At 46.3% G+C, this 15,500-nt stretch overlaps 1 protein-coding gene across 4 annotated transcripts in view; it reads left to right on the plus strand.

Annotated features, from left to right (window-relative positions):
* EMSY (EMSY transcriptional repressor, BRCA2 interacting) overlaps positions 1–15,500 on the plus strand; it is a 166,142-nt gene that overhangs the window by 19,409 nt on the left and 131,233 nt on the right. For 3 of the 4 annotated variants that reach the window (XM_029602159.1, XM_029602161.1, XM_029602162.1), the window contains exons 3-6: positions 7,107–7,206; positions 8,974–9,048; positions 10,657–10,832; positions 12,608–12,760. In XM_029602159.1, the coding sequence (XP_029458019.1) occupies positions 7,107–7,206; positions 8,974–9,048; positions 10,657–10,832; positions 12,608–12,760 (504 nt within the window). The remainder of the gene's footprint in view (positions 1–7,106; positions 7,207–8,973; positions 9,049–10,656; positions 10,833–12,607; positions 12,761–15,500) is intronic. The other variant, XM_029602160.1, reaches the window with a different exon arrangement.

The following is a 15,500-nucleotide window of genomic DNA, read 5'->3' on the forward strand; positions in this document are numbered from 1 at the left end:
ATTGTCGTAGGAAATCGCTAATCCAGAATTAAAATGCTGCCTTTATTTCACTTTCACAATTGCTAGTTTAGTATCCTACCCAGCTGATGTTGGTGCATGTGCCCTTTCATCGAGGGCTGTGTCCCAATTCTTTTACATTTTAGTGCATTTCCAAAATTTGGAAAGTGCTGTTAATTTTGAAGTAGGCATCTGTCACAGGAGCTGTCCAGACCATAGTTCTGAACAGCAGTTAATAAATCACTAGGTTCATTGGTAATACTGGTTTTCAATTTGTTGACCGGGAATAACTGAGACGCCCCTTGTTTCTCAGGTGGGTCCCAGAGGCACAAGGGCATAGTGATTTCCCCAAGGTCTGTGACCTAGGAGAGCCTCGAGTTCATGTCCCAGACTTCTCTTTTATTAATGTTGTTTGTTTGTAGACACCTGCCCGCCTTCCCCCCCCTCCAGTCTTTCTCCCTTGGCTTGAGGTATTTTTCTTCAGTTCCCACATTGTCTCCCCTGCAGGCTGCATGATGGAAATCCCAGTCTTTCGTAAGAGTGACTTGTACATTTCTGGTGCTTGGATGGGGTGCCATGGTGCTGTTCAGTTCTGCATGTTTAGAATTGTTCTTGATGGCTCTTGGAGGAAACCACTGGAGATATATGGCTTTTGCCAAACTTCCCTGTGTTCCTGTTGCACTTCCCCTGGGGTACTTCTGGGCCCATTGAAATTTAATGATCTGTTCCTTATAGATACTTGTAGCATCTTTTGAAAGTTGCTATGGTTTGTGGATTACATGGCTGTTGTGTTTGCTTGTGCTACTGCAGTGTTCCTCAAACTAATCCTGGAGTACCCTCTTAACCAGTCTTGTTTTCATACTGTCCACAATAAAAATCCATTAGAGAGATTTGAATGCATTGCCTCTCGTTTGCAAATCCTATCTCATTCATATTCATTGTGGTAGCTTGGCAGTTCTAGAAATGACTTGGGGAAATATTGAGCTCGTGCACAATTGTCACATTTTTATCCTCTTAGTTATTGCTTGGTGAAAGGGGAAGTTTGCTGACAGACTGAATGGACCATTTGGTCTTTTTCTGCTACATAGTAACTACTATGTTACTAAGTAGTTCAGGATTCGTGTTTTCTGCTTGTGGTATCAGTCGGACAAGTATATATATATTTTTGGTTTGTGTGGGTAAGAACATAGCTTGATCTTCATATTTGTACTATAGTAAAATGTGTGAATATTTCAGCAGGATATGACAGCAAGAGCCACAAAAACATAAAGATTGAACAAAGAATGATGGTCTTGCATCTATTTGCATTATTTAAAAAAAAAAAAAGAAACACTCAAAACCTGCCTCTTCGATCTCAGATTGACATCTGGGCCAAAACAAATATTGCTAAGACCTAATCAACTATAATGTCCCTCAGGCAGACATTCCGCCAGAACATACTATTTTTGTTTGTTTTATATTTTAAAATGTTTGCCTATAATGAAACAATCATGCTAGGTGAACTACAATCAATAAAACAAAAACAGGAAATTTATGTATTTGTAACTAGCGTATAGCCAGATGGACTCAAGACCAATGGGTTTTGTGCTTCCCCTGCTAGCAGATGGAGACGGACTCAGGTTTCAAAGCTGACGTTGCCCTAGATATACCCCTGCAGTGACATCAGCCATTCAGTATCTCTCCGCCTCCTAGCAGATGCGGACGTGCTATCCCCACACCAGCATTGGTGTTTAGCGGGATTGCAGCACCAGTTTGAAGAAGAAAATTTTACCTTTACCTTTTAAATTGGAGAAAGATCGAGCCTCTCTCTCCTGCGATGATACCTAATGGTCGCGTCCCCAGTTGAGAATTCCTGAGGTGATTTCCGAGATCCCTCAGAGGTGTACTTTGGTCCGGTAGCCGGTTCCCAGTGTGGACTTTGCTGCTGAAGCAGCTGAAAGGCAGTGGGTACAGGAAGCCGAGCGCGGTGGTGACAGCCTAAGTCCTCTCCCCCTGCAACCGGAGACTGTCTCTGTTCTCAGCCAGAAGCACTGAGCCCAGGTAAATAAAGAACTCCTCCGATTCAGAGATTTGGAAGGGCTTCGGTAAGTCTTTCCTCCAGTCTCCTTGCTTGGCGTGCAGTACCGACGACATTCCTAATCCCGTTGGGGAAAGGGAAGGGGGTTTCAGTTCGGGTTGAGCAGCCCCCCCTCTCCCCATGGGCTAGGCCCTGCTTCAGACTTGGTGAGCTCTCCACGTGTCAGGCTGCGGTGGCACCATCTTGCGCGTGGTTTGGTACAGTGCCATTTCCCCCCATTGACCATCAGTACATGCAGTGCCGGATTTGAGCAATCCCGGGAGAGGGCAGTTCAGCAGCGCCTACCCCAGTTCCTCCTTGGCTAGGTATTGACCTGGCGAACTTTTTCTTGGGTAGAATTCTTTTAGGGCCTTCAAATTTTTGTCCAGGCATAATCAGCTGCTGCCCCTGCCCCTGCCCGGTCTGAGCCCCAGCTGGGAAGGCCTTGTCCTCCCAGCCCTATCAGCATGCCTCACCTCACCAAGGGTATCTGACAGGGACCCAGACACCAATGATGATGAAGGGGATGCAAACTCATTGGAGGACTGGGAAATCCCTCCTGGTCTGGAGCCATACCGGACCATGCTATGTATGAATTGCCAGTCCTGGTCTCCCAGACCCTGAAGACTCTGGGAGTTCCTGGCACAGACTCTATGTTGGAACCAAAGAAGAATCCCATCCTGGTGTCTCTACAGAAAGCCTCTTGCTATTTCCTGATGCTGGAAGCCATCCAGGAGTTGACTGACCTGGAGTGGGACTCCCGGAAGCCAGCTTTTAAAGGAGGTCGGGCCTTGGAGGCCTTGTACCCTCTGGACCTGGCGGCCAAAGAACACCTGTGCGTCCCGAAAGTGAACGCCCTGTTCTGCGCCGTTTTAAAGCGAACAACTATCCCAGTAGAAGGAGGAGAGGCCTTGAGGGATGTGCACGATAGGCGGTTGGAGTCTATCCTTAAGCAAGCCTTTGACGTGACAGCATTGATAGCTCAGATCGCTTCCTGTTGTGCAGTGGTGGCTCATTCGTGTCTGCTTCTCTCGAGAGAGGCAGATAGCTCAGGTGCGCATTCCAGAGAGGCGATGGAGCCCGCCACAGCCTTCCTAATGGATGCAAGCTCTGACTTGGTGCACACCTTGGCCAGAGGAGTAGCCTCGATGGTGGCAGCCAGAAGACAGCTATGGCTACGAAACTGGTCAGCGGACACGACCTCTAAGGCAAACCTCACAAAGATGCCCTTTAAGGGATCCCTCCTATTTGGAAGCTAATTGGAGGAGGAGATAGGGGGCTGACTATCCCTCTTCTATCAGCGGTGGATCGAGATAATGTCTGACAAATGGGTACTGGACATCATACGAGAAGGATACATTCTGGAAATTCGCAGCATCCCTCAGGACATTCATGATATCACCTTGCCACTCCCAGCGCAAGAAACTGGCAGTGGAATCCACGTTGATAAGGCTCCTCAGTTTGAGGGCTATAACCCTGGTACCTAAATCCCAGGAAAATATGGGGTGCTGTTCCATCTATTTCATCGTACCCAAGAAGGAGGGTTCATTTCGCCCCATCCTGGACCTCAAGAGCGTCGTCATCTGCGGATAATCCACTTCCGCATGGAAGCTTTTTGCTCCGTCATAATGGTCGTACAGCTGGGAGAGTTCTTAACCTCTTGGGCCTCTTGGAGGCCTACCTTCATATCCCAATCTGTCAAAACCACCAGCATTTCCTACGCTTTGCGTTACTGGATCGCCATTATCAGTTCTTGCCCTTTGGCCTGGCAACTGCCCCCAGAACATTCTCCAAAATTTATGGTGGTCGTGGCTGCAACACTGAGGAAAGAAGGGATCCTGGTACACCCTTACTTAGACGACTGGCTGATCTGGGCAAAGTTGTTAGAAGAGAGCCTCCAGGTGACCAGCAGGGTCAGGTCCCTGCTTCAGGGACTTGGTTGGGTCGTGAACATGGACAAGAGCAACCTCAAGCCCTCCCAGTCCTTAGAGTACCTGGGAGTCCGGTTTGATACCAAGCAAGACAGTCTTTCTCCCTCCTTAGAGGATAAGGAAACTGATGTGCCAAGTTTGTCGGTTGACAAACACAATGCGCCCCAGGGTGTAGAGCTACCTCCAGTTCCTCGGCCTCATGGCGTCCATCCTGGAGGTAGTACTGTGGACAAGGGCACACATGCGGCCATTCCAGTGATCTCTGCTGTCACGTTGGAGCCCATTGTCTCGACTACTCTATTCACTTCCACCTACCGATGGAAGTATGTTCTTGGCCCCCAGTGGTGGCTACAGGAAACTAATATAAGCAAGGGTGTAAGCCTGTCCCCACCGAACTTGCTAGTTCTCATGACGGATGAAAGCCTTCGAGGGTGGGGAGCTCACTGTCAGGAATTGACAACCCAAGGGCAAGGGACCAAGGAAAAAGCATGCTGGAACATAAACCACCTAGAAGACCGAGCTGTCAGATTAGCTTGTCTTTAATTCAGCCACAGGCTCCAGGGATAGGCAGTCCGCTTGATGTTGGACAATGCAACAACGGTAACCTACATCAACTGCCAGGGAAGAACCAAAAGCCACCAAGTGACTCTGGAAATAGACCTCCTTATGGAATGGGTGGAATTAAATCTACAAGGGATCTCGGCCTCCCACATCACGAGAAAAGACAACGTCAGAACAGACTTTCTCAGCAGGGAGAGTGGATCCAGGAGAATGGGTGTTGTCAACCAGAGCTTTCCAGCTCCTAGTAGATTGCTGGGGGCCTCCCATCCATTGACTTACTGGCCATGACTCACAATGCGAAGGTCCCCTGATTCTTCAGTCACAGAAGAGATCAGCACTTCCAAGCGATCGACGCCCTTGTCCAGACCTGGCTGGAGGAGGACTTAACTGTATGCCTTCCCTCCGTGGCCTCTGCTGGGTAAGGTCATTCGCAAGATCGAACGCAACAGAGGATTAGTCCTTCTGGTGGCCCCAGACTGGCCCAGACACCTGTGCTATGTAGACATGCGGAGACTTCTGGTGGAGAGCTTGCTATGCCTCCCCTCATACAGGGACCCTCTCCAACAAAGTCTGATCCTTCACGAGGACCCAATTCGTTTTTGTCTTACGGTTTGGCCCTTGAGAGGGCTTGCCCTAACGAAGCAGGGATATTCAACGATAGTAATTGCCACCTTGCTCCATGCACAGAATTCTCGATGTCCTTGGTATAAGTGCGGATCTGGAGAATATTTGAGGCCTGGTGCAAGGAACATGGGGTGCCCCTTTGGATGTCCAGGATCCCCATGAGTCTGGAACTTTTACAGGACAGCCCTCAACTTCTTGAAGGTCCAGATGGTGGCGCTCTCCTGTTTCAGGATTGAGGTGAATAGAGCCCACCTGTCCATGCAACCAGATTTGGCCCATTTCCTAAAAGGGGTTAAACACCTCCGACCACCCTTAAAGTGCCCGATCCCCCTTCTGGAACCTCAATCTAGTATTGGACTTTTTAGCAGGGCCTTCCTTTTGGCTGCCTCGCAGTCTGTCTCTACCCTTGTTAACATTGAAGACTGGATTCTTGGTAACGATATGCTCGGCTCATTGCATCTCTGAACCACAGGCCATTCCTCTGGTTTGCTCCAGGAACGTTACAGCTTCGCACTGTTCCTTCCTTCTTACCAAAGGTAATCTCACCTCAACCAGTCTTTTTCCTTACCGTCCCTAGAGAGACACAAGGACACGGAAGACTACAGCGTCCTATGCCACTTAAACATCAGCAGGCTTTTAGTACGATATCTGGAACATTCAGACTGGTGCGCAAGACGGACCGCTTATTTGTTGTTCTCGGTGGAAGGAAACCAGGCAAAGCGGCTTTGCAAGCTACCATAGCTCGCTGGATCAAGGAAGTGGTCATGGGAGCTTATGTAGAGGCAGGGAAGCCTTTACCTCTTCAGGTTAAAGCTCATTCCACTAGGGCTCAGGCAGTATCCTGGGCGGAAACTAAGCTACTGTCTCCCGTCGACATCTGTCGAGCAGCGACGTGGATCTCCTTACACACCACCTCCAGATTCTATCGCTTGGATGTTCAGGCCCAAGAGATCGCAGCCTTTGTGAGGGTGGTGCTAACCAGACTGCGGGCAGCCTCCCACCCCATTCAGGGCTAGCTTTTGAACACACCCCATTGGTCCTGAGTCCATCTGGCTACACGCTAGGAAATGGAGAAATTTACGTACCTGATAATTTTGTTTTCCTTAGTGTAGGCAGATGGACTCTGCATCCTTCCCACAGCTGCCCTTGAACAGTGCCAAGGAATCGCCCATGAGGTGAATCTCGATTCCAAAAGGGTACGGGTAAGCTGTCGTCCTATCCCTAGGTCAGGGCATCTATAATGTTGGGATTCAGTGCTTATGTTTGGTTAAGTACAGTTAGTCACCTGTTTTTTAATCGTTATTAAGTTGTATCCAAATTTTATTCAAGTTTTTCAATAGTATGTCCACAATGGCTTTTGAAGTGAATACTGAATGGCTGAGGTCACTGCAGGGGTGATTCTAAGGTGATGTCAGCTTTGAAATCTGACTCCTCCTCCATCTGCTGGCAGGGGAGCATAAACCCATTGGACCTGAGTCCATCTGTCTACACTAAGGAAAACGAAATTATCAGCTAAGTCATTTTTCCAATCATAATACCATGATTATAATCATTATTCAGAAAGGCCTTCTAAAAACACTTTTTAACATACCTTTAAATGACACATACAAAAAACCTATTGACAATCTGACAGGTCATGAAGAAAAAAAATCAGCACAGGAGACGCTTGAGCCAGATCCTGTGTAATTTAAAAGAGAAAAAAAAATTGGGTCAGCAAATACTCTTACCCATTCAAGGGCAGTGTTACAAAATGACATTTTTTAAAAAGCATATGTAAAAGGTAGAGGAGAAACTATAGACTCTCTCACAGAAGAAGTGTTTAAAATAGAAAAGCTTTTTATACTTCTTGATTTGATCTTGTAATTCATGCTGTATGGAAACCTGAGGGTGGTTTTTTTTTTTTTTTAAATTTCTTTTCAATTTTTCCCCCTTGCTAGAGCTGGAGGCATATGCTGGCATTATCACCGCCCTGCGTGCCCAGGGTGATCTTAACAAGGATAAGAAGGATCTTCTTGGCGAACTCTCCAAAGTCCTCAGGTAAACTTTAATTTGTTTTGTGGTGGCACTAGTGGGGGGGGGGGGGGGGGGTAGAGGGGTGACGTGAACTAGCAATCATGGCATTTGTGCTCTGGTTTTAAGAATATGCTGTTTGTGCTGTTACCCGGCTGGAGCTTAGGTGCTCCTCATTGCCGCAGTGGCAGGCTGAGGTCCACTATAGTAGCACAAATGGGCATTTCCGTGGGAATCTTTGTGTTCAGCACTGGTCCGTCCAAACGCAGGACACTAGAACAGTGGTAGCCAAATCCTTCTCATGGATATTCATTGCTTAATATCCTGAAAATCTGGCCTGGTTGTGGCTTTTGAGGACTGGAGTTGGCCACCCTTGCTATTGAACTGTCATTTTAGTTTTTAATTGAAAATATGTAACTTGCAGTAGGATTATTAGTCTCTGGAGTAGGCATCGCTTTAGAGTCAATGACTGGGCACTGTCTTTCCCACCCTGTTCTTTGTTAAGATTCCCATAGGGCAGGCACTGTTTCTCTCGATACCACTTGTGTAGTTGGAACCCACAGCTTAATTTTGCATCAGGATTTTGTGTTAAATACAGAATCCTTCTCAGTCCTCCAAACTCACCAGCACAGCATTCTTATGTTTGCTGTCCAGCTGTAATTGTCATCTTCATGCAAATAGTTTCTGCCAAGGTTTAATCAAATCTGCATATGTTTAGTTTTTTTAATTCTGTTACTTTTAATCATTTTTAGCCTGTTTTACTTTTCTCTGGGTACCCTTCTTGCTGCTGCTGCTCAGTTTGCATGAATAGATAAATCTTATTTTTGAGGGGGGGGGAGTGTTTTGTTCTAGAAAAAAAAATATTTTGTGACTCACGTCGCATAAGAAACTATGGTGCTGATTTAAGAAAAAAAAAAAGAAAGACATTGAAATTAACTTTTAAATGTCAAAATGAAGAGTAACAGAAAACAAGATCTGTGCTGTCCATGGAGTAAAGCATTAGAACCAGCGGCCAAGAAACCCACTCGTGACAGGATCTGGCATTGTCGGACTTTGCGGGAATCTTTACCTGTGTCCTGCAGTTGGCAGTCAGGGGCCCCAAATACAGCCATAGTTCTTCTAACTATGTTTTAATAGCTGCTTCCTCCCCCCCCCCCCCCCCCAAAAAAAAATCTCTTATGGGCTGACCACAAACGTTAGACTAAGTACTGGAGGCTGAGAGTGGGTGGTGGAATGGGGAGGTCCATAAAAATGGTGAGGCAGTACCTGGGGTTTTCTATAAGAGTATGATGGTAGAGCAGGTTTAGGAAGATCACACAGGTCTCCTGACTTGGGATAAATAACCATCAGATAAGACTGCTACTTTATGATTATCAAGATTTCTGTGGCATATGCTCAGCTGTTCTCACTGATTCCATGTGTATTGTCGTGATGGAATTTACAATTCTACTTGTATGTTTACTCTTGTTAATAAACATTATTGTTAAAATAAATTAAAAAAAAAAAAAAAAGTATAGCACTTACCAGATTTATTATAGGTAAACGCTTGCCTCTCATTTCCCCTATCTGCTCCTTAATCCACGAAGTCGTCATTCTGTTTGCAAGATCCAGCTCGTTGCATGTATACACGCGTGTGCTCAGAATGTCTGTATGTCAGCTTGTCTGTTCGTGGTCAGAGGCAATGTCTGCAGGCTGCATGCGTGGGTATTTGCATCCCTGAGGTTTAAAAAAAAAAACAAACCTAAAAAAACTCACAAGTTCCAGGCCATAATCTTTTTGTGTTCCTATTGTTAGCATTTCAACAGAGCGCCACCGTGCAGAGGTTCGGAGAGCAGTTAACGATGAGCTGCTGACCACCATTGCGCACAAGTGAGTCGATAAGAGTGTGTGTTCTGGATCGGGCCAACCCGATGGCTCAGTAGCAGCGCTGCACTCTGCCATGCAGAGGAACTGTGTTTGATTCCTGGGCTTTGGGAGTCCAGGTCATCATGCAGTAGCGACGCCCGATGGCTGGGTTTAAGGCCTGGGGGGGGGGGGGGGGGTCACCGGATTCCTGAAGGGGGGCCCTGGTTGCATGGCTTCCAGCAGCAGACGGTCTGTGCAGCGATGGCGCTGGAGAAGCTGGGAGGAAGGAGGGGGAGGGGGGGGGAGGTTATAAAACAAGGAGGGGAAAAATCCCCGAGTAGTTGCACACGAAAGTTCATGGTGCTGTAGCCCAACAGGCTGGTTCCGATTTGAGCTGGAAGCCCACAGGAGCGGGAAGAAACATCTGGTTAAAAAAAAATAAAATTAAAAGTGTTTTTTTCTAATTCCCTGCAGAAGCTGACTTGCACGACGGAGTTGTAGTCCTGTAGCAAGTAGCTGGAGCCGTCCTCTTTAAAGAGGAAATGTGCAGCAGTTGTTGCAGGGGACTGAGAATGTTGCTGCTTTAGGCATAGTCTTACCCCTGCTACAGACTGTCTTTACACAGCTTCCTTTCCCTCTAAGTAGTACCTTAGGGTTATACAAGCTAGAAATGGATTGAACTGTAACTCAGTAGCTTTAGCTAGAAAGGACTGATTAGGTATGAGGAATGAGTTATCTGATAAGGGTTTTGTTTTGTTTTTTTTAACTTGTGTTGATGTGGTTTTTGTTGGGGGAAGGGGGAGATTGTGCTATATATAAAGTGTTGTGGTTGCTGATATTAGGGTTATTGTATTAGGGGAGAGGGGTTGGGTGGGGTATGTTTTACTGTTTGGGGTTTTTTTTTTGTTTTTATTATTATTATTAAGCTGCTTTATGTATGGAAAGGTGGGGTATTTAACCTAAAGAATATTGTCATGGAGAGAGTGGTCAGAGCGGTGACCTAGAAGCATCTTGTTGAGATTTACCAATTCAAATTGCACTCTGAACTTGGGCAACTCCATGTTATCTCCTGTACTCTTGTTTTACTCAACTGTAATGGAATAGTAGCAGAAACTAATATTCATTCTCTTCCCCCCCCCCCCCCCCCCATCATGAAATCTACCATGCAAATCGGATGCTAGGATTGGTGGATAAAGTTGCCATCTAAGAGGTGGTTGTGTGTGTGTGTTTGAAATATTATACGTGTGAAGTGCGTCGAGAGCTCGTTTGGCAAGGAAACTGTGTCGATGTGGATTGACTCGTGTACGCAGCCTGCTGCGTGTTTCCAAAGTGCAATGAGTTTTGTAAGTTGCGGTGAGAGATTGCTTGGTTGAAAAACAGTGCACGCATGCAGATTTTCTTTAGGTTAGCCATGTAAGATACTGCCTGCGTTTGTGACAGCTTAAAAAAAAAATCTGTTTCAGAAAGGGATTAGCATTAATGTCGTTTTTTTTTTTTTCTTTTGTTAATTCTTGACTTGGAATGAGGCTTTACTATTAGAGAATATTGAGAGAGAGAGAACACCCACAGAAATGATCTGGATATTTTTTTTTGTTTTTCCCCCTTTGTTCCCCCTACAACCCCTCCATTTAGCATGTCTGGCCCCAATAACTCTTCACGATGGTCCATCGAAGGTCGTCGGCTAGTGCCTTTAATGCCCAGGCTGGTACCACAGACGGCTTTCACGGTAACCGCCAACGCTGTCGCCAATGCGGCTGTCCAGCACAATGCAACTCTGCCACTCCCCGCGGAGACGGGAAATAAAGAAGGTGAGGCCTGTTGGGTGGAGGGGGTTGGGGGAGGCTGCTGGTGGGTACCTGAAGATATTCCAGAAAGCAGAGCATTTTCAGCCTGGGGGGAGGTGTAAACCGCATACAGTTCTTAAGTTCTATGATTATTCTTAAAAGGAGATTTTTCCACACAATTGTTTTAAAAATGTTAGCGTACATGAACATTTATTAGCATTGCAGAAAGGGCTGTGACTTTTTTTTTTTTTTTGGGAACTAGCTGCTTTCCGAACCACCACTTCTATTGTATGAATTTTGCTTAATGTGTTAGCGCAGTAGTGGGACGCAGGCTCTTCCCTTTACTCGATTACTGAAGCTTTACGTTCGATCTCTGTGGAATTCACTTTTAAAGCTTGTAAAAGTGCAGCAGGATCCTGCCCCCCCCCCCCCCCCACCAGTGCAAAGCTAAATGTTCAACTGCCGTCAGGCGGACCTGTCTCGGAATCTTGCGCATGTGTTTCCTGCGCGCGTGTAATGCAGGACTGCGGAAAGGACAGCCCAGGAATGGGCTCAGAACAATATTTTTCAAAATTGAACAAATTTTATTCCCTTTTAAACACAAAAAGTAAGAGAAGAATTGCAGAGCAATTTGTAAAAAATATGCATGCTTTTTTTTTTTTCTTGATTTAATGAGAAAATGTTTTGTTTTGGGTTTTTTTTTCCTCCTCTGTTATGGGTAGATCCATAAGTTTTCTGGGAAAACTTGTCTTTGGTTTCTAGCTTTTAGCTTAGTTTAAATGGTTCAGGAGATAATTAGTGCACAGTCAAAGTGAATACATAAATCTAATGTGTTTTTTCTTTCTTTTAAGAAGAGTGATAAGACCCAAAATAGATGCAATAAGACTAGAAATGATCACATTTTATATTTTGAAGTCTTTTTCCTGTTTTCTTATCTCAACAGTTCACTTGAATAAAAAAAAAAAATTAGAATTTTTTTTTCATACTTTTTTTTAAATACAGTTTATTAAATAAAATGCAGAGGCACATAAAGATTTTACTAAGCCAGCTAGTGTGAGCTTATTGAAGCCCACCCCCTCCTCTTATTGTGCATCCTTCTCCATAAGATAGTCCTTTCCTACTCTGCAGATATGACCTGTTTATTTTATTTTGGGCCTAGTTTTTCCTTCCAGCTCAGTTGGAATTGGCCTCCACATGGCCTGCGGTGTCATGAGCCTTTTTTCGCAATGATCTGGGATTCTCTTTTTTTTTTTTTTTTTTTTTTAACCCTCACCCACCCCTTAATCCAACCATCACAGTGACTGTCCTTGTCTCCCTCCTGAACACAGTAATTGTTCCTCCCACATCTGGCCACTAGATGTCGATGTTGTACAATTACTAGGTCCACCTCTTATTTCCTTTTCCCCCTTCCACTTCCCTAATCGAGGTGGGGGGGCTGTGAACGCTGCATCTGGAGTGCTGCAGATACGAGTCACTGATTTATTGAAAACTTATGCTCACTGAGGACTGTGTGAGGAGCAGGATCTCGTTTCACGGAAAACCAGTTATCTATACAGCCGTGCACAATTTATTAACATAACAGCATGTATGTTGAGGTTGACGGGACATTAAGTGATTAATTTGGCAAAATCTTAACAAAATTAGACAAACTGTTTCTCTGTGTTGGCAAAGCCAGAGAGTAGTGCTGCTAAGGCTTCAGCTTCGTGTTAATTCACTGTGAATAAATAAGTTTTACAGGGTGAATGGTTCCATATTGGTTGTGTAACTTCAATTTTTTTATCCTCTTTCCCCAATATCAGTAGTTGTGTGTTATTCATATACCACCACCACGTCCACCCCTACATCCACGCCAGTTCCAAGCGGCAGCGTGGCAGCTGTGAAGTCCCCCCGGCCAGCCAGCCCAGCGTCTAACGTGGTAGTCCTGCCCAGTGGAAGCACGGTGTACGTCAAAAGTAAGTGACCCTCGGCAAGTGAGAAGGAAACTCTGCTGAGGAATATTTTTGGCTTCAGGGAATGTTTTTCACAGCTTGTTGCTGGAAAAAAGTTACATGAAAATTAAAAAAAAAAAAAAAAAAAAAATTTGCTGACATGAGGCTGGTCTTGAGCTTAAGAACACCTGTGCTCAATTATTGTTTGAAAAATAAAATTTCCTAGCGTGAAGCCAGATGGACTGAGGATCAATGGGTTATGTGCTCCCCTGCTAGCAGATGGAGACAGTCAGGTTTTAAAGCTGACGTCACCTTAGCCATTCAGTATCTCTCCGTCTCCTAGCAGTTGTGGATTGTGCAATCCCTATCAGGAACACAGTACTCTTTAGAAGAGGAAATTTTACCTTTAAGTTTTATCTTTAAATTGGAGAAAGATCAAGCCCCACTCTCCTTTCGGTGATACCTAATGGTCCCTTCCCCAGTTGAGAATTCCTGAGGTCACTTCCGAGATCCCTCGGAGGTGTACCTCGGTCCGGTAGCCGGTTCCCGGCGTGGACTTTGCTGCTGAAGCAGCTGAAAGGCAGTGGGTGCAGGAAGCTGAGCATGGCAGTAACAGCCTATACCTTCTCCCCTTGCAGCCAGAGACCATCTCTGTACTCAGCCGGTAAGCACTGAGCCCAGGTAAGTAAAAGAACTCCTGATTCAGAGATGTGGAAGGGCTCTGGTAAATCTTTCCTTCGGTCTTTTGCTCAGCACACCGTACCGATGACGTTCTCAATCCCGTTGGGGCAAGGGGGTTTCCGAGTGGATTGAGCAGCCCTCCGATGGGCTAGGCCCCGTTTCAGGCTCGGTAAGGCACTCCACGTGGCAGGCCATGGCAGCGCCACTTTGTGCAGCACCATTTTCCCCCCCATAGACCATCGGTTGACACGGTGCAGGCCGGCCCTACTATGCGCATAAGTATGCGCATAGGTATGCACTCATCTGTGCACATAACTGTGCGCATATCTACGCGTGTAAGTCCACGCATACATTTGTGCACAACCGGACGCTTATGCTTGTCGGGGTGGATTTGTGCATGCTGAGTTTAAGCGCTAACCGGCTGAATGCACAAGCTATATTGAACTAAGGCTCTGGCAGCAAAGAAGCACAAGTGACACTCTTTGTGCTGCCTGCCATATTTAGGCCTGCACAGTGTGACCTTGAATCCTTCCTGTGTCAGCACTGTGAGGAGGCCCAGGGAGGGCTGGACTCTCGGAACTTCTCCAACCCTGGCCCCTCTCAGTCAGAAGATGAGTCAGCCATGACCTTATCCGGTAGTACCCTGGATTTGAACAATCCCGGGACTGCGTGCTCCTTGGGCGATCCTAAGGGCAGTTCAGTGGTGCCTACCCCAGTTCCTTCTGGCCTAGGCATGAAGCCGGCAACCTTCTCTTGGGTGGAATTCTTTCAGGGCTCTCAAGCCTTTGTTCAGGCACAGTCAGCTGCTGCCCCATCCCGGACTGAGTCCCAGCTGGGAATGCCTTGTCCTCCTAGCCCTATTAGCATGCCTCAGGACATGCCTCGCCTCACCCAAGGGTATCCCTCACAGGGACCCAGACAAAAAGAACGACAAAGGGGATGCAGACTCATTGGAGGACGGGGAAATCCCTCAGCTTGGAGAAGAGACGGCTGAGGGGGGATATAATAGAGGTCTTTAAGATCATGAGAGGTCTTGAACAAGTAGATGTGAATCAGTTATTTACAGTTTCGAATAATAGAAGGACTAAGGGACATTCCATGAAGTTTGCAAGTAGCACATTTAAGACTAATTGGAGAAAATTCTTTTTCATTCAATGCACGATTAAGCTCTGAAATTTGTTGCCAGAGGCTGTGTTAGTGCAGTTAGTGTAGTTGGGTTGAAAAAAGGTTTGGATAAGTTCTTGGAGGAGAAGTCCATTAACTGCTATTAATCAAGTTTACTTAGGGAATAGCCACTGCTATTAACTGCATCAGTAGCATGGGATCTTCTTAGTCTTTGGGTAATTGCCAGGTTCTTGTGGCCTGGTTTGACCTCTGTTGGAAACAGGATGCTGGGCTTGATGGACCCTTGGTCTGACCCAGCATGGCAATTTATGTTCTTATGACGTGGAACCATACTGGACCATATTATGGTTTTTCCACAGATATAAATTGCCAGCACTGGTTTCCCAGACCCTGAGCTCTCTGGGAGTTCCTGGCACGGACCCTATAACTGAACCAAAGAGAAACCCCAACCTGGTGTGTCTGCGGAAAGCCTCTTGCTATTTCTTGATGCTGGAAGCCATCCAGGAATTAATTGACCTGGAATGGGATGCCCCGGAAGCCAGCTATAAAGGAGGCCAGGCATTGAAGGCGCTGTACCCTCTGGACCCAGAGGCCAAAACGCCTGCATTTCCCGAAAGTGAACACCCAGGTCTGTGCTGTTTCGAAGCGAACAACTATCCCAGTAGAGGGAGGAGCGGCTTTGAAGGATGTGCACAATAGGCGGCTGGAGTCCATCCTTAAGCAAGCCTTTGACGCGCAGCAGTGGCGCTGCAGATCACTTCCTGTTTTGCCCTGGTGGCTTGCTCGTGTCTGCTTCTTTTGAGAGGGAGATAGCTCAGTATATTCCAGAGAGGTGATGGAGCCCGCCGCAACATTCCTAGCGAATGCAAGCTCTGACCTAGTGTGTACCTTGGCCAGAGGACTAGCCTCAGCAGTGGCTGCCAGAAGGCAACTATGGCTGCAAAATTGGTCAGTGGAT

This window comes from Rhinatrema bivittatum, chromosome 5 (genome assembly GCF_901001135.1).
Source record: "Rhinatrema bivittatum chromosome 5, aRhiBiv1.1, whole genome shotgun sequence".
NCBI classification, from domain to species: domain Eukaryota; kingdom Metazoa; phylum Chordata; class Amphibia; order Gymnophiona; family Rhinatrematidae; genus Rhinatrema; species Rhinatrema bivittatum.